Here is a 17791-nt window from a genome sequence, read left to right on the forward strand (position 1 = left end):
GATTTTTGGGTGTTTTTGTCGTTCATTTTTTATGGTTTGCACGTTACTCTCTAATGTTGATAACCTAATGTAAGAAAACCAGTGATTTTAGCTCACGGAGAGACAGCAGTTGTTGATCCACTGCTTGTTCCATCACCAAGGTCAGATGAAAATCTGTGAACCAGCTGCTCCTGAGTCTCTGTGAGATAAAATCGCTGATTTTCTTTATGGACTTCTGCATGACAGAGTGTGTGGTGTCTGATGTTTGGAATTTAAAATCTCCAGTGAAGGTTCATCTGACAAATACCTGGAACAACCAGGGGTCAGTACAGAACCATCCAATCAATATGCTGCTCTGGGACCATGTGACCAATTCTTTAGTCAGTTTTTCCAGCTCTGGTGTGGACCACAGACCAGGAGGAGGAGTATGAGGAAAAAGAAGAGGTAAGAGAGGAAAGAGGAAAGAAGGCAAGGGAAAAAGAGAGAAGGTAAAGGTAAAAAGGAGGAAAAGTAAGAGGTGGGGGGGGCAGTAGTGTGTAGAGGAGGAGGAGGAGAAAACAAAGAAAACAATATGAGGAAGATGAGACAGAAAAAGAAGACAAGGATCAGGATGAAGCAGAGGAGCAGAGAAATGAGGCTGAAATGAGGAGGAGAAGAGAGGAGGAAACAGGGGAGACCTGGGACAGGAGGAGTCTGACAGTATTTTGTTTTTCTCCCTCTTCTTTAATATTCCAAAGCTAAACTTTTGGAGGTGTTTGGATCTCCTTTTCTGAACTCCTGCTGCTCCTCTGAATAGCAGCAGGAGGCAGGGAGATCAAGCAGTTACTCCTCACTCTGTCATTCTCTTTACTCTGAGGTTTTTACTGTGAGTGAAGATGATGAAAGCAGTAGCGGAAAGAGGTAGGAGACGGCAGAGGAGAGGGAGGAGAGGGAGGAGAACACGTGAGGGCGACACCTGCTGAGATCTGATCTGAAACTTCGACCAGAAAATCCAAAAATATACGAGGAAACGAGTCTGCAGTCAGAGCCAGGTCACATGGTCTGAGGGTCAGGAAGGAGACAGGATAAAGAAACAAACAGGAGCAGCACAAGGAGCAGGAGCAGAGACTCCGTCTTCATCACTGTGAGGTCTTTGCTGGTCCAAAAGGTCCAACCATCTTCATGGCAGCGTAGTTCTGTAGGAGAAGAGAAGGAGGAGAGAGCCTTTGTTAGATTGGATTTTTCTGTAATCTTTTGTCTCCTCCTCATCTCGTCCTGTCCCTCTGAGGCCTCCTCCAGGAGCTCGTTGATTCAACAGACAGAAAGTCAGACTCACAGGGAAGGAGTAGAGGAAGACACCCAGGAAGAGCAGGAGCAGGAAGAGGAGGATGAAGAGGAGGATCAGCCACTTAAAACGTCTCCACAAGATGAACTTCAGCGTTTTGTACGGCGAGGAAAACCAGAGGAAAGAGGTCTCAGGACGTCTGTGAGGAGGAGGAGGAAGAGGAGAGGGATGAAGGTCACCGTCGCTGCTATGTGTCACTGCTATGACTACGTGTGTGTGTGTGTGTCTCACTGAGGGTCCTCCAGGTGTGGGTTCATGTTGGGTTCATCTCTGCCCAGTCCAGCAGGACGCTCCTCCTGCTCCTGCTCCGTCACCATCTCCAGAGTCATCTCCACTTTGCCCTGTGACAGCAACAACTCAGGTCACATGACCAACAATGCCACTATAAGAACTCGTGTGTGTGTGTGTGTGTGTGTGTTCTCTGACAGCCAGGATCTTGTCTCCGTCCCTGTCACAGCTGCAGGGCCACCATCCTCTCACTGTCCTCTGCTCAAACAGAGACACCAGTTTGTCCGTGGGCTGCTGCAGAAGCTGAAGGCCACACTTGTCTGCAGACTTGGCAGGACGCAGCATGTGGTTCAGGTCCAGCGCCAGGTGACCTGATGGTCCCGGGTGACAGGGTCACATGCAGATGGACAAACAAGAAGGACAACATCAAACTTAATAGAAAAACTTTGTCTCCAAACTCCATTCACAACAAAGTTGTTAGTTCATGGACAGACCGGAGCTTCTGGCTCACTGCTGCCTCCTGTGGTTAGTTTCTGTCACCTGCTGGGTCAATGTGAGCTAAAATCATAGATCTTTCCTATGGACTTTGGTGTGAGAGAATAATTCTGTGTGACTAATGATAGACTTGAATTTCCACTGGTTGTATCAGACCAGTCTCCAGCTTCATGTCTGCTTGATGTCAAGGGTCAGCAGAGAGTCGTCTTACCAAGGTAGTCGTCGAAGGAGAACTTGTCATTGTCCCAGATCTGGATGGTCAATTTAGGAGACACTTTAGTTTCCACTTTATCCATGCTCCAGAAGTGTTCCTGTTCAGACAGGGGACACTTGTAAGGACTGATGCTTGAGGTTCACATTTAAAATCCAACCTTGAAGTTTGGAGTTCTGTTTGAGTTCATGTTCCCTCTAACCTGCCTGTCCAGTTCCCTTTCTCCTTCTTCCTTCCTTGTTCCCTGGTTCCTCTGTCCTTTCCTACTTTCCTTAATTCTAATCATTACCACATTTTATACAGTACAGTACAGGCTACAGTACAGTTATTCTGTCTCTAGCCTTCGGTGATAGCATGTAATGTCTTTGTTATTTAAAAGACTACCTTCAGCTAAGCCAGGCTAAGCTAACCCCGCTCACACCCTGGGCCTCTCTTCCTCTTCTGTCTTGACCAGCAGGTTTTTTTAAGTTGCATTACTGCCACCTACAGGGCCTATTTTCTACCCCAAGGTCATGGCTAACAGTTAGCCAAAGATAGCTAACAGCCGGCTGCTCTCTTCTCACCTTCTTGTCCAGGACACTCAGCTGCTCTGCAGGTAAATAGTTGAAGGGAAACAGGAACCTGTAGTTGAAGTTTCCTTCTCCGCCCAGGGAGCGATAGTGGACATCCGTCTTCAGTTTGTTATGCTCATGTCCATCCAACCACCTGCAAACACATGGATGAGGGGGCGGGGTTAAGGTGGAGTGGAGGCAGAGACAAAGACAGCACCAGTTTGAGTCAGTGTGTCACCCTTTGACGTAGATGTCACTCATCTTCTCCCCACTGATGCTGACGTCATCCAGGATGACGTCACTGGTGTTCCAGATGATGCAGCGCAGGAAGAACCTGGAACACAGAACCAGAAGAGTTACCTGGAAGAACAATGATGGCTAGGCTTCAAAACCTGTCACGTGATCCTGCTCCTACTTCTTGGCTTTTCGAGGAGTGATGTCAAACGGCGGTCCAGGTGGACCCAGAGATTTGGGGAAAAGATCCACCCACATTGTCAGACGGCCCTGAGAGACAGCAGCCACAGCCAATCAGGAGGGAGGTTAGTGATTATTGAGGGTTATTGATTAGCCTGATGAACACTGATAAGTACTGATGATTGACAACCTGCTGTATGTCGGGCTGTGTTGGACTGAACAGACGTCTGGTTTCCACATGTTCAGGAACCAAAGTGAGTTTCCTCAGGATGTGGAGAGAGAGGCGTTCTTTTAACGGACCCAGATGACGTCGGGACTCCCCCCTGTCATCTGAGCAAACGCACACACACACAAACACACACAGAATTATCCACGTGTGTTAAAAAAGTGTAACATTCAGTGACAAATGTGAAGGAGAAAAAAACAGCTGCTTCTAAAAGAAACAACAACAGGACGGAGTTTGATTTACTAAGGTGTGGTAAAGAGAAGAGAAGAGAGGAGAGGAGAGAAAGGTGGAAGGAATGAGGAAGGAGAGAAGAAGGAAAAAGTCAGAGGAAAGTTGGAAAAAAGATTTAAATATAAAGTTGAGGGGAAAAGGTCAGCGTTGGAGAAGTAGAGAAGCGGAAGAGGAGCACCACCTCTCATCCAATCAGCAGGAAAGTTTGTGGTTACCAATGACAACTGTGGGAAGAGAACGAAGCGCTGTGTTGATTTTGGCTAACATGGCCGTGTGTGTGAATTTGTCTTTAATATTAATCTCGTCTCTCCTCTCATCAGGTGGTCTCTGTGATTTAACTTCTTCACTGAACAAAAAAAAAAAAACAGAATGGAAAAGAAAACTAAAGTTTGTAAACCCCTCACTCTCTGTGGAGAAAACCCTTCATGTTAGCTCAGAGACAGGAGCTTCTGCTGCCTCCTGTGGTCAATTCATCTCACTGAGGTAAATCTGAAGAACATATATTTAAATAGTGACGTCCCAAAAACACCACCTTTGACCTGAGTGATGGAGGCAGCAGTAGAAGTCAGCAAAGGCTGCTGGGTCCCTGTCATCTAAAAACTCAGATTTTCTCTATGGACTTTTGAATGGGAAAGTGGTTGGTGTAACAACGTCCAAGGACACACACCCAGGTCAGCAGCTGTGTAACGGACTCCTCTGAATAAGACTGCGTTGTCCTGGTACCGTGGTTTGGACAGGTTTCTCCGCTCACACACTCGACACAGCAGTTGCCGTGGTGTCAGCTGATCACGCCACTGGTTCACGCCGGTCCTGAGGGTTGAGTGACAAAGAAAGAGTGCGTAAAAAGAAGAGAGAGAGTTAGTTTTAGTTCTGTTCTAATCCTGTAATCAGTTAAATGTGCAGTTGGTGACATTGTGAGGTTTATTGTTTGGTGAGACCAGAGGCAGCTAAGCTAACTAATGTACTAACATGCAGTAGTTTGGCTAACTATAAGCATCACACAGTCTTACCTTTAGTTGTCTTTCATCTACTTTTTTAGTCGACTTTTACCAATGGGCCCAGTGTTGTGTTTCTGGCCGACGTTTAGTTGCTTTTATATAAATGCAACTTTCATTTTTCTTGGCTTAAATTTAAGCTTCTTTTTTTTTTACATGATGTGTTTGAGTGATTTTATCATATCTAAATTTTGTAGAAGAGTTGTACGGATGGCGTTGTTCCTGTCACACTCACACACAGTAAGACTGGGGCAGACCACACATGGCTCCATATTTGGAGAGGAAGCGGTTTTCCAGGTCAATCACGGTCTCGCCGATCTTCTCGTCTCTGGTCAGCATGTCATGATCATAGAGCATCACCTTCAGGTCTTTCTCCAGAGGGAGGGAGCAGGTGAGTTCAAACATCCTGACAAAGATAACATCACAGTCAACAGGAGCCTGAGAACCAGCTGTGAGGAAAGGTTTACACTGGAACAAAGTCTGAGGATATTATAGCTCTGACATATATGAAAGATCAGGAAAAAAAGAGGAACAAACTTCATCAGACAAAGAATTAAAAAACGGTCAGTGTTGTCATTACACTGTCATCAGTGAGTGAGTACCGCCCCCTGCTGCTGTTACTGTGGTAAAAATGGTTTAAACTATGAAATAAAGTTTTATCTAACAAGATAAGTTGTGGTAAAAATGGTTTAAACTATGAAATTCTCTCTTTCACTCCTTTAGCACCTTTTCTGCACGGAAGTTAAGTTTTATCTGACAAGATAAGTAATGGATTTTACAAAAATGAAATTTAAAACTATTTTTGCTGAAACTGTACTCTCTTATATTTAAAACAGAAACAACATTGGTCTGTGATCTAAAGTCACTTTCTCTGTGGACTTTGGTCTGTGAGCTAAAATCACTGATTTTCTCTGTGGACTTTGGTGTAGGAGAGTGAGTGGTTTATAAACATGTGTTTTTGTTCCTGTGACATTGTGGCGTACTTTCCAAAGACAGGGTCCAGGGTAGAGGTCAGGTAGTTCTCATGGTCGTCGATGGTCTTTTTTCCAAGGGCAATCTTCACGTAGGGATCACACTGAAACACAAACACATTTATGACACCCGTGGTCGTCTCTGTCTGTGACTGTCCTTTCCTCGTCTCTCGTACCTTTCCATTGGCATCTTTAGGCTGCAGTCCGTCAGCCTGGATCACATAGACTCGGACCAAACATTCTTCAATTCCGTTGGGAGGCAGTTTCCTGAACTGTCTGGGTGGAGCCGAGGCGTTGGGGTCTTCAGGGAGAGGGTAGATCTTAAACATACCCTGGAGGAGGAGCAGGTTGAAGAACATCATGACATTTTCTAATTCTGTATGAAGAGAAGCCAGAGTAGAACTGGTACCTTGAACTCTCCGACCACTGATGGATCTTCTCCTTCATCCTGAGTCTTTCCTCTGTACAACCTGAAGGTCTGACAGAAGTCCGAGAGACCTTCAAAACCCTCCACCTTCTCCAGTTCACGGTCAAACACCTGAGGAAGAGGAGCAGGACGAAGTGGGTCATGACATCATTGGACTCATGACAAGAGAAAATCAGATGAGATGATGATGAAATGAAGAGAAGTCACAAAAAAGACGAGAATCAAACACACGGTTAGGTCAGAGGCAACTAAGTTTTTAAAAAGCTGTGCCGAGAGTCAGTACATCTCAGAGTGACCTTTACTGACCTCCAGTGGCTTTTTCACTTAAAATGACTCATAAATCACCAGTCTCTGCTATGATATCATTGATGTTCCTGTGAAAATAGTTCATTAAAAAGTGATGAAAATGGGAGGAGAGGGCGTACGAAGGCAGCGAGACGTTTCCTCTCCACTGTCACTCTCTCTTGGTTTTTGGTCATGACGAAACAAAGAGGTTAGTTAGAAAGGAGCGACGTGGGAGACGGAGGAGGAGGAGGAGGATGATTAGAGGAGCGATGGAGGAGGAGGTGCAGTCTTGGTGACTGTGAGGGTGGAGGGCGATGAAAGCCGCTGGAAAGAGAGCGAGGAGAAGAAGGACATGATGTAAATGAAGGAGAGTGGAGAAAGTCCACGGTTGTGAGACCAAACCCAGTGTCAGGGGAGTTGGTGGTTTTAGTAAAGACATCATTGTGTCGCTGATTATAAACAACTCTTCACAGCATTTTAATTAAAAACTCTGTCCTTTCAACCACAGTCTGATGACTTTTGTTTATGGTAAATACATATGTGGTCAACATGAACCCAACACAAGAATCCAACTGACCTTTTTAACGTTAGCTTAGCCCTAAAACAGGAAGAGCTGAACATTTCTAAAGAAAATATCGTTGAAAAATCACTGGAAAAGTAACATTTTCTCTAAACGAGACCCGACACGTCCATAGAGAAAATTAGTGATTTAAGCTCACAAGTAAACAGGAGCTGCGGGTCCACTGCTGCCTTTTGTGGTCACTTTGTGTCATTGAAAATAATCTAAAAGACACATTGACATACTTATAAAAACGGATGCAGCAGCAGACTAAAAGCTGCTGTTTCAATGTGAGCCTGAATGACTGACTGACTTTGGTGAGAGGGGATAAAACTTCAGCTTTCTGCCGTTTAGTTCGACAGGTCTAAAGCCAAGCTGTCTGACAGACTTGAACCAGGGTAGATTTGGAGGGCCTGTGAAGACCTGAGCTGGGAGTAAAGGTGAGTAAATTCAGATAGAAGTTCCCACTGGAGGCTGGAAACTGTGTCTCATCCAACAGGAGCAGCCCAAAGGGCAGCAGGAGTGATGCAGCAGCAGGAGGAGGAGGAGGAGGAGGAGGAGGTGAGAGGGAGGTGAAGGTGGTCGGTAAAGGTTGGAAACAGTGAGAGCAGCAGATCTGAACTAAAGGAGTTTGTTTGAAAAAGGGAGCGATTGAGAGAAACAAGAGGGAGGAGGGGCCAGGGAGGCAGCGGCTCATTGGTTCTTCCTGTAGTTTCCATCCAACTGTAGAGTGGATTCTGAGGAAACACTGAAAAACAGGACTCTGAGAGTGATGGTGTCTCTGTGTGTGTCCATGTAAGGCTGGCTGAACGTGTTGAAGGACCAGAAGAGAGAAGTGAGAAACCAGGAAACACACGGTTACCAGTGGTCAATGCACCTGCCTTACAGCAATAACAGTCACATGTTCGATTCTTCCTGAGTCTTCGAGGAATAGGGTTATGATTAGGGAAACTGGAGTTTTGGTTAAATATTCATTCTAAACTGACGTGCGGTGTGAATGGAACTGTGAATGACCAGCAGCGTAAATCAGTTACTTTACGAGAGTGAAAGGCTAAAGGAGTGAATGTTGTAAAGGTCTCTGTAACAGCCGTAAAGGTCATTTGCTTTAGCTCTCTCACACCAAAGTCACTGCTGCCTCCTGTGGTCAGCTTGTGTCACTGTGGTCAGTCTGAACAAAGGATATTAAACAGTTGTGACTCGGTGATGAAGGCCGCAGTGGATCAAGAAATGCCGTGTTTCTGTGAGCTAAAATAAGTGTTTCCCTCTATGGACTTCTGTATGGGAGAGTAAGTGGTTTTCTTAAATGAAGTTTTCTGTAGGAAAGGCCGTCTAAGAGTTTTCTTGGCACAGTTGGTTGTCTGGCAGTATGTCAACCGGACTTTGAAAAACCCAGGAGTGTCCCTTTTAGAATCGGTACAGAAAGGAAATCTCTGTTAAATTGGAGGAACATAAAAATGAAAAAGGCCCCGAAAGTTCTGATGTGGAACTGCGTCCAGGAGAGAGGAATAAAAAATAATTCTGGTGTAAAACTTCATCTCAGGCGTCGGCCTCAAAGACTGACGTGAGCCTCCAGTCCCAGAGGAGAAGCAGAGGTCCGAGTCTGGACCCAGAGAACATCAGGGATACGGCATGATGAGGAAAGTGTGGATGATGAGTGGAGGAACCGAGAGGCTGATGTGAGCCTTCTCTCCTGGATCTGACCAACGTCAGGAGGTGGCCTCTGCTGGTCCCACTGAAACACTTCCTGAGTTAATTCACCACAAATGAGTCACTGAGGTCGTTCAGGAAAACAGTGGGAACGTCGAGGGGAGAGAAGGGGTGGAAAGGGTGGAGGAAGAAGAGAAGGAGTGAAGGATGGATGAAGGACGGGCTGATGAAGAGGATGTGGAGTACTTGGAAAAACCCAAGTTGGCAAATACCTCATCCTTCTTAACTTCCTTCTTTTCTCCTGCCTTTCTTTCTCCTTCTTTGTCTCACTACCTTTCCTACTCCTCTTTCTTCTTCTTCTACTTCAGCTCCTCTCTTCCTCTGTTCAGAACTTCAATTCTTGTCTTTCCTTTGCGTGCTTCCTTCTACGAGGCCTTCCTTTCACCCACTTTCCTTTCCTTTTCTTATTACCATCCTTATCTTACATCTATACAGGATCATCAGTGTCGCCCCCTGCTGGACCCTCAGAGGAACAACGGTTCTTTACCTTTAACGTGTCGTAGCCTTCCTCCAGGTAGCTTCCACACTTGTTCTTTTCTCCAGTGGAGGCGTAGAACTTACTCCACCAGTCCATGGACTCTTCAGCCTGACAAGCACATGATCAGAGGTCAGAGGTCAGCAGACCAGCAGTGTAAAAAGGTAGAATGTGGTCCAATTTGTCAAGGATTCTTTTTGACTCTTACTCCAATGAAATTAAATTAATAAATAGTCAGTATTTGAATTATTCTGAAAGACAACATTTCAGCAGGTGAAGAAAGAAGACGATTCCTGATAGACACCTTATCTACTGGCCAATCAAGGAATCACATACTTACCCACTGTGCCATCTAGTGTCCACAACAGGATGCAAAGAAAAAGGGTTGACATGAGGTTAGTTCTACCATTTGATGGTTCTTTGATGACAGTTAAAGCACTTTGACTCCAACACTGACTCTCTCCGTTCTAACTCTGTTCACTTTGGCAACAAAGAGCAGAGACACATCCGGCTAATATTTAACTGAACATTTTGCTACAGTAAATGATGAAAATTTACCGCGTTAGACCCCGCTCTGACTTTCACCTTTGACCTTTGATCCTGCGGTACAAGTGGCCGTGTGTGTGTCTGTGTGCACTAGGTGTTGTGTGTGTTGCAGTGTTGGTTTTCATACGTCTGACGGAGAGTCCTGGAGGACACACACAGACACACTCACACACACAGAAGTTCCTGGCGCCCTTGTCATCACTGCTTTGGCACCAAACACACTCACAGGACACATAAATACACACACACACACACACACGTGTGTGTGTGTGTGTGTGTGTGTGTGTGTGCCACGCTCTACGTGCTGCCCTTTTCCATGCCACAGTGGCACAATGGTTCGGAAAAATGTGAAATTCTGTATTTACCCCTCTGACCCCGCCCTCACTGTCTGTGCGAATACTAATAAATATCACACACACACACACACACACACACTCGTCCACTCAAAGAAAAGTTGGCGTTGACGGTTAAAGTAAGGTTCAAGTAAAAAAAAAAAGGGCTAACTCAAAGTTATTTTGCTCCAAGTCCAGGTTAACTATGAGTTCTCTTCATATTTTTTACATTTGTTGTTGAAGTTATTTTTGTCTTGCCACTGGTGCTGCCGCTCTAATCCTAATCTGTCCAATCTGTCTGTCCTGCGACACACAGACACTCCACTACAGCGTCAGACGTTTACAGGAGCAGTCGAATTCTTGGGGACATCTTCTGACCGTGGTTCTAGCAGAGGTTTTTGAGGAGTCAGTATCAGCTCTGACAGGAGATCCTCTGAAACGGTTCCAGCTCTGAAACCGGATCAGACTGATCCCTGTTGGAAGGAGTTTGGTTTAATCTGGGAATCATCAAACCCCAGGGTTTTTTCTTCATCTTTCACCGAGATGAATACGGCAGGATTTACAGCACATTAGAGGTTTTACGTTGGAGGTTTTTCTTTCTCCGCTGCCATGAGATATTAGCCCTGTCCTCTCCTGGAGCTTTTTTTTCTCCCCCTTCATCCCTGCCTCCGCCTGCTCCCACTGTCTGCTCACACAGACTTGTGGTGAGGAGGATCTGTAGCAGCTCTGTTGACTTTGGCCTGCTGCAGATGGAAAGTGGAGCCTTTAATTTGACTGCTTTTAAAGATCTGACCCTTAATAAAACAAATAGCAGTGTTTGTAGAGAAAGGAATCGTCCCTAATTACTCACACTGTGTGTTTGTCTGCTCCAGGTCAGAGCCGGGCTTTAAATGGACCTGGCTTAGATAAATAAAAGATGGGAGACTGTAACAGCCCAGCGTTCAAACGCGGCGTCAGGTTTCCTCCGTGACCACGCGGCTCACCGAGCGATGCTCTGTTAAAGCCGAGATTTCTCTGAGCAGAAAAGAATTTCCTCCTCGGCCATGAGGCAGAGGAGGAACAAACGTCTGGTTTCTCTGCAGACACACGTCTTCACCAAAGAGGAGGTGCACTTGAGACAACAGCGCTGAGCTGACGGACTGACTACACACGGACAAATGGGTTTGTTTTTTAGACTAAAACAAGTGATGACGATGAAGAGACACAGGTGATCGATATCTAATATGATTAGACTGATGATCCATTCAATCATTTCACTAAGACTCATTATTTTTTTAAGTGGAAGGATTATATTAACGTATGAGGGAGTTTCAACATAAACGTATGAGCTAACAGTTAGCTAATGTTTCTGCCCCTCACCAAAGAGAACAGACTGTTGAGAAAATGAGAGAAGACAAAACCCAAAGAGCTCAAATAGTGGACAGTGAAGAATTACATCACCGTTCATTTGAGCTCAGATGAGATCTCCAAAACACAAGTCATCAACCTGAGGACTGTGGACCAGTGCCAGACCAGGGGTCATTTGTACCAGGCCACAGTGGAAATAGATTAATACCACATTTTAGTTTCATACAGAAAAGTGTTGATGTAGGTTTGAGGTTTAGAAGATGGAAGTCGGACCTACATGAAGACTGGAGTCAGAGGCTGAGAGGTTAATGATAGCGGAGCCTGCCCCATCTGCAAACTAACACACACACACACACACACACACACACAGATATTAATAAATACACACTTAGATACATGCACAGGTTAGAGGGTTAGTGTCCAGACAGGACGAGTGTTCATTTTATCTGTAAAGTCAAACCTAGAATTAATTTAATTCAAAACCATAGGAAAAAAACATTTTTACAAAAGTACAGACATGTGAGTCACATGTCAGAGGTCACATGACGATGATTCAAAACACATGTCAGAGGTCACATGACGATGATGATTCGAAGGTATCAGGTCACTGCTGACTGGTTCTATTCAACTATCTGACACTGCTGTGATTAAACAACTAACAGAAGCTGACAGAGATGTCAAAGCAGCAGCAACAGTAACAGCAGTAACAGCAGCAGTAACAGCAGCAGTAACAGCAGCAACAGTAGTAACAGTAACAGCAGTAACAGTACCAGCAGTAACAGTAACAGTGGTCAAGAGTTCTGGAGAATGTGGAAATCAGCTTTGTTGATTTCCACATTGTTGACCACAGAAACCCAGTGATGACATCATCACTGTCTGATTTATCCACACACACACACACACACACAGAAACACTCTCTAATGAACATTCTAAACGTTTTAGAGTCACCACAACAATCAGGTTACTACATCTTCTATGTGTGTGTGTGTGTGTGTGTGTGTAAAACTGTCACTGTGGTGACTGCGGGTGAACAAACAGGGAGGTTACAAAGAAATCAACCTCAATGGAGAGAACAGGAGAGGAGAAGGAGAGAAATAGAGGAAACAGTTTCTCAGCCAGGCTCAGACCGTCACGGGGGACAGGAGCTACTGTCACTGCCCGATCCACGTCACCTGCCCGCCATTTTGGACAGAGACAAATGGCCACTGTGGCTGTGGCTGCCTGATTTGCGCCTATGTAAAAGTGAAGCGAGAATGAGGCTGTCACTGCCAAATTTCAGATGCACATGAAGGGCCAAGCACCAGGAACCAAAACAGTTGTGCTACCTGTGCTTCTATGTTGGACGATACTGGCCACAAAACAAAACAGAAAGAAATAACTCTACATGTTGTAAACTTGATGACCGTAAACCGTAAATAGGTCGAACTGCACTCCGGAATAAACAAATAAAGTCTGTCCAAGTGGAGTTGTCATTCTTCGCTGCATGTGGATCGGGCAGTGACAGCTACAGGAAGTAACCGGAGCCGCAAGAAGTGACAGGTGCTACAGGAAGTAACCGGAGCCACAGGAAATGACAAAGTGATTTTACCTGTTCAGAAACCAGCGGCTCCTGGTCATCGATGTCAATAAAAGCGTCTCCTGGTATCAGCTGATTCGTTTCTCCTGCACAGATTGGTGTACATTTTTAATGACAGGTCATTGCTGATGTCCACTATACTATATATGTTTTCATGTCTTACGTCTCCATCCTGTCTCATCGTCCTCTTCCTCCTCCATAGCTGCAGCTCCTCCCTGCTCCTCTGGGTGGCAGCGGTATTCCTCCAGACAGCGAACAGTGCACTGACCAACCACAGGTTTCCTCCCAAACTGACGGTTGTCAATGACTTTGATGACAATAGGAGGCATGTAGAGCTCCTCGCACGGAAGTTGCTGAAAAAACAACCAGGGAAAAACGTCAGGTCCTGATGTCAGACTTAACTTTTTAAACTAAAATTTGTTTAACTAAATTATACCAACTTCTAGTTTCTTCTTGGCTAATAACCTGCTTCTTTTCGGTAAATTTTAGCAACCTTCTTAGCTAACTTTAGCTTACCTGGAGACTGTATAATTATTCTGTTACTTTGGAAAATTTTAGCTTAATCTTTGACTAACTTAGGTCACGAGCTAAACTCAGTTAATTTTAGTTCTGTTAGGCTTATCCTTAGCTGATCATTCAATTATTTTAGTTTTTTTTTTTACCATTTTTGACCGTATTTAGTTCTCTAACAGTTGTGAGCTAAAATCTCAGATTTTTTTCTATGGACTTTGGTCTGTGAGCTAAAATCACTGATTTTCTCTGTGGACTTCAGTATGGTAGACAGAATTCCATTCAGAGACTAAAACAGCTCTTAAAGCCTGAGCAGTTCCTTTATAAAGCGCCTATATTCAGTGTTGCTCACTGAGCCGTGTCCATGCTGTCATCCTCCACCCAGTGTTCAGTGAGTGTAACTGTATATAATGTGGTATATACAGTAGGGACTGGAGCAGACACCCTCCCAGCCTGAAACCTCCCAGCTGCAGCACAGCCCTCCTCATGAACTGTGTAACTCCAGCAAGAACAAATCATTTACTGAACTATTTTGTCAGATGTGGTTTGGCTAACCTTTAACTACTAACTATGCTACTTTAAATTCTTTAACCACCTTTATTGTGTATTTAGTCCATAATATGAATTTAACGAAAGACGTTTCACATTTTAAATGTCATTAACCCTTTGTTTGTCTTTGCTAACCTTTGGCAGCTAAAACCTTATTTTAAACTAGCTTTAGTCTTTGTTTAGCTAACATTTATCTGCTGCTTGTGGACTGAACTTTAGAGTTGTGGCCTCCATGTTCTCACCACGTCCAGTAGCAGTGTGTTGACGTCAAAGTTCGGTTTCTTCTTCATGCTGCGGATGACACAGCTTTGGACAACTGTGCCTCCACAGTCCACCTGCAGGCTGGGAGAGGTAACACTGGCTAACTGGAAACTCTTCAGGTTTCGGACGCCCCACGCTAAGATCTGAGAAAAAGGAAAAAAAACAACAACAAAATACAACAGTTCTTTTCATTTTCATCAGTACCTACTTTTAGTCTAATGTTTCATAAAGTGATCTTTATACGTTTTTGTTAGTTTATCATAAACTTTGAATGTAGGCTGGATGTCACAGACCTTTGACTGTCCTAGTAAAACTGTTGCTCTTTAACTGTATATGTGGAACATTTTAAGCATCTTGGTATAAATGGTCCTGTGGTACTTTTTAGCTTTTATTAGCTTGCTTTTGAAGCTTTTGCAGTTATAAAACGGATGTTGACTTTTATCTTTTCTGTTTTATTTTTGCAGAAACAGACGGCGAGCAAACCTCGATAGCGGTTCTCTGAAGAACTGGTTTGATTCCCTGGGGAACCATGAAGACGTTTGGTTCTCTTTGAGGAGGCAGGAATGGGACGTCTGACTCGTCCGGCTGTCAATCATAACAGAGGAAATTGTCACCCATATTTAAAACATTGTGTGTGCTTTGGGTGTATGCGTGCATGCGCATGTGTGTCGTACCCACTGCTGCAGGTTTTCAGAGGGAAATCCCGAAAACAGAAACTGCAAAAAAGAAAACGTCAAATGTTAATTAGTAAGTAGTTAGTAATATCCAGTAATAAATTCAACTTGTTTTTTTAAAGTTCTTGGCGTGTGCGTGTCAGCAGGAGTCAGCTTTACTATCTTTGTTTTGGTTTTACCTCATCCAGAACATGGGTGGAGGTGGTGATGTCTCCCTGTGGAGGTGAGGGAGACGGAGGGGAGGAGGCGTTCGAGAACCCAAAATAAAGAGAAGTTAAAAATGGAAAAGAATAGTAGTGACACTGTTAGAGTTCAACAGAAAACCAAACACTCTCTCTGCCACACCAAAGTCCATAGAGAAAAATCAGTGGCTTTAGCCCAGAGTGACACAGCAGCTGCTGGTCCACTGCTGCCTCCTCTGGTCAGTTTTCTTCACTGATGTAACTCTGGACAAAGTATTTCAAACAGTGAAGTCACAAAATTAAATATGTGAAAAATAGCTGACCTCCTGTCCTGGAATGTGGTGAATTGCAGGCTGTGGAGACAAAATAAGGAACAAACTTTAGTTCAAAGTAAAAGTCTGATGTCTCAGAGGTGAGGAGAACCTCGGACCTTCTCTCTGGGAATGAGCTCAAACGCAGCCAGCAGCTCGCCAGCATTTCTGTCACCGTGACGAATCTGGAACCAGCTCAGACGTGGACTGGAGGTGAGAGAGGGCTGACAAATGCAGCGGCCAAGGAACTCATCTGCTCCCTATTTGGAAAGAATAAAAGACACCTCTTCAAGCGGCAGACGGACGAGGACAAATGCCTGACGCAGAAGGTCAAACACTCACGTAAGAATCTTCGTCATACAGCTCAACCACCACGTTGGGAGGGTTGGCCGAGATGGCTTCAGGATCTCCAAAGATCTCCACCTCATAGAAGATGAGAGTCTGGTCCCAGATGGGATTCAGGGAGTTCCGCACCGTCACTGTTCTGTGGGACTGATGGAGGAAGGACACGATGGCGTAGGCATCTGGATGGACAGACAAAACAGAGGAGGACAGATTTCTGAGTTCAACCTCAACAACATACTTAGAATTAATTGTTTAATTAATGTAACTACCTAAACTATTTTTCTTTAAGTCAAAATAACTAGGGCTGTCCGCCCAATCAGCCTGATATTAGCATAATTAAGTAATATCTGCAATAAGCGTTATTGGTTTCTCCTACAATCAATGAAAAGCTGATGATGCAATGCCTGGGTTTCACTAAATGATGTGTGACCTAAAAAAGGTTTTGGGGATAAACGGCTGTAAATCAAAGTGAACGTCACTAGATGGCAGCATTGCAGCTCATTTAATGAATCTATTTTAGTAATCAGAGGATTGTCAACAGAATGCTGGTGTCAGCAGCTCATACGATGGTTTGTACAGATAAATAAATAAATATGACCAGGCCAATATTGGTATTGTTTGACATCAGAATTGAGAAATTAGGCGTATCGGATATCGGTAAAAAGTTAATATCGTACATAGCTAAAAATAACTTAGAGTTAGCAAACATCCTGATCTGAACTTTAACTGGAGCCTAACAAATGAGGATCTGACTCAGTGAAAATAACTGTGTCTGTCACAGTGACATCAGCAGCTCGGGAATGCAGCGCTGGGACCGCCGATCAGTGAGGTTTGTTATTACAGGTCACATTGACTATGCTGCTTGTTAACACACTCATTTGTACATAAACACACACTCACACACACACACACACACACAAAGTGTTTATTATCACTGTCCTGGTAAAGAGTCTCAGTGGAGTCGTTTACATTGGAGTCAACAGAAGCTAAACTGCACTTTTCCCACCAGCCCTCAATTAACCCTTAACACACTCACACACACACACACACACATACACACACACACTAACAGAGGTCCCCTGGAGCTGTTTGAGTTTATTTTGTGTTGTTTAGAAATGAGATGATGGACTGTTGGGATAAAAGGTCACACTGAGAGAGAGAGGATGTGGGGACAGAGAGAGAGGGAGAGAGAGAGACAGAGAAAGACAAATAAGATAACAAAAGAAATGAAAACATGATAAAAGACAAAGGAAAACAAAAAAAAGGACAGAAGACAAAAATATATAAATATAAATACTCAGTGTCTGTCTTATCCAGCAGAGGGCGCCGAGTGTGTATGAGGGTGGTTAATGTAGTGTTTTCACCTGAGAAACTGTCTTTGTCCATGGCCAACAGATCTCTGCACTGATACAGGTAACACCGCAGCTGGTACCGACTGCCTCCTACACACACACACACACACACACATAGATAACGACACTAGTAATTAGTACAATATACTGTACACTTGTGTTCGTGTGTGTGTGTGTGTGTGTGAAACTGACGGTCAAAGAAACAGGAGATAGTTGGTCTGTTGACTCCAAACGTGGTCGTCACTGATCTATCATCAGTTCTGTCTTCGATGCTGCTCTGAGAGGGGCAATGAGCAGGAAGAAAGGGAAGAAGAGGAAGAAAGGGAGGAAGTTAAGAATAACAAGGAGTCAGAAGAAGGAGAAATATTAAAACAAGGGGAAAGAAGGGTGAGGGAAATAAAAAAGAAAAGGAGAGAAGGCAAAGAAGAGGAGGAAGAAGATTCAACTCCATCAAATTCATTTCTCTCTGTAGCATTTCCAAATTTTAAAAAGTCAGTGTAAAGGTTTTCTACCAAAGAACATTCCAGAGCAAAAATGGCCGCCGGGCCCGTCTTCTCCAGAGGCTCCATCCTTCTCCTCCAGCGTCTCCTCCTGAAACTGTCTGTCTTCCTGGGCTTCAGGTGGAACTTCCATCCAAACAGGGAGGCGTATTCCCAACCTTCCCGCTCCGACTCATAAGGACGCTGCTGCTGCTGCCGCTGCCTCTGCCGGGGGGGAAAGATAGGTG

The 17791-nt window shown here is 44.4% G+C and overlaps 1 protein-coding gene across 7 annotated transcripts in view; it reads right to left on the reverse strand.

Annotated features, from left to right (window-relative positions):
- Nucleotides 1-553: 553 nt before the first annotated feature.
- Nucleotides 554-17791, reverse strand: part of dysf (dysferlin, limb girdle muscular dystrophy 2B (autosomal recessive)) — a 32407-nt gene continuing 15169 nt past the window's right edge. For 5 of the 7 annotated variants that reach the window (XM_025057850.1, XM_025057841.1, XM_025057858.1 and 2 more), the window contains 27 exons: nucleotides 17577-17740; nucleotides 17257-17341; nucleotides 17077-17154; nucleotides 15710-15891; nucleotides 15487-15627; nucleotides 15380-15409; nucleotides 15054-15089; nucleotides 14875-14916; nucleotides 14684-14785; nucleotides 14182-14343; nucleotides 13044-13233; nucleotides 12893-12966; nucleotides 9091-9189; nucleotides 6035-6163; nucleotides 5802-5957; nucleotides 5638-5729; nucleotides 4890-5060; nucleotides 4327-4469; nucleotides 3393-3532; nucleotides 3204-3292; nucleotides 3027-3122; nucleotides 2801-2942; nucleotides 2238-2337; nucleotides 1730-1902; nucleotides 1535-1644; nucleotides 1295-1442; nucleotides 554-1154 (listed from right to left, as the gene is read on the reverse strand). In XM_025057850.1, the coding sequence (XP_024913618.1) occupies nucleotides 1098-1154; nucleotides 1295-1442; nucleotides 1535-1644; nucleotides 1730-1902; nucleotides 2238-2337; nucleotides 2801-2942; nucleotides 3027-3122; nucleotides 3204-3292; nucleotides 3393-3532; nucleotides 4327-4469; nucleotides 4890-5060; nucleotides 5638-5729; nucleotides 5802-5957; nucleotides 6035-6163; nucleotides 9091-9189; nucleotides 12893-12966; nucleotides 13044-13233; nucleotides 14182-14343; nucleotides 14684-14785; nucleotides 14875-14916; nucleotides 15054-15089; nucleotides 15380-15409; nucleotides 15487-15627; nucleotides 15710-15891; nucleotides 17077-17154; nucleotides 17257-17341; nucleotides 17577-17740 (3131 nt within the window). In that variant the 3' untranslated portion in view covers nucleotides 554-1097. Of the gene's footprint in view, nucleotides 1155-1294; nucleotides 1443-1534; nucleotides 1645-1729; nucleotides 1903-2237; nucleotides 2338-2800; nucleotides 2943-3026; nucleotides 3123-3203; nucleotides 3293-3392; nucleotides 3533-4326; nucleotides 4470-4889; nucleotides 5061-5637; nucleotides 5730-5801; nucleotides 5958-6034; nucleotides 6164-9090; nucleotides 9190-9418; nucleotides 9431-11580; nucleotides 11641-12892; nucleotides 12967-13043; nucleotides 13234-14181; nucleotides 14344-14683; nucleotides 14786-14874; nucleotides 14917-15053; nucleotides 15090-15379; nucleotides 15410-15486; nucleotides 15628-15709; nucleotides 15892-17076; nucleotides 17155-17256; nucleotides 17342-17576; nucleotides 17766-17791 lie in introns of all 7 variants that reach the window. The other 2 variants (XM_025057865.1, XM_025057847.1) reach the window with 2 other exon arrangements.

Source organism: Cynoglossus semilaevis, chromosome 1 (assembly GCF_000523025.1).
Source record: "Cynoglossus semilaevis isolate Cse_v1.0 chromosome 1, Cse_v1.0, whole genome shotgun sequence".
NCBI classification, from domain to species: domain Eukaryota; kingdom Metazoa; phylum Chordata; class Actinopteri; order Pleuronectiformes; family Cynoglossidae; genus Cynoglossus; species Cynoglossus semilaevis.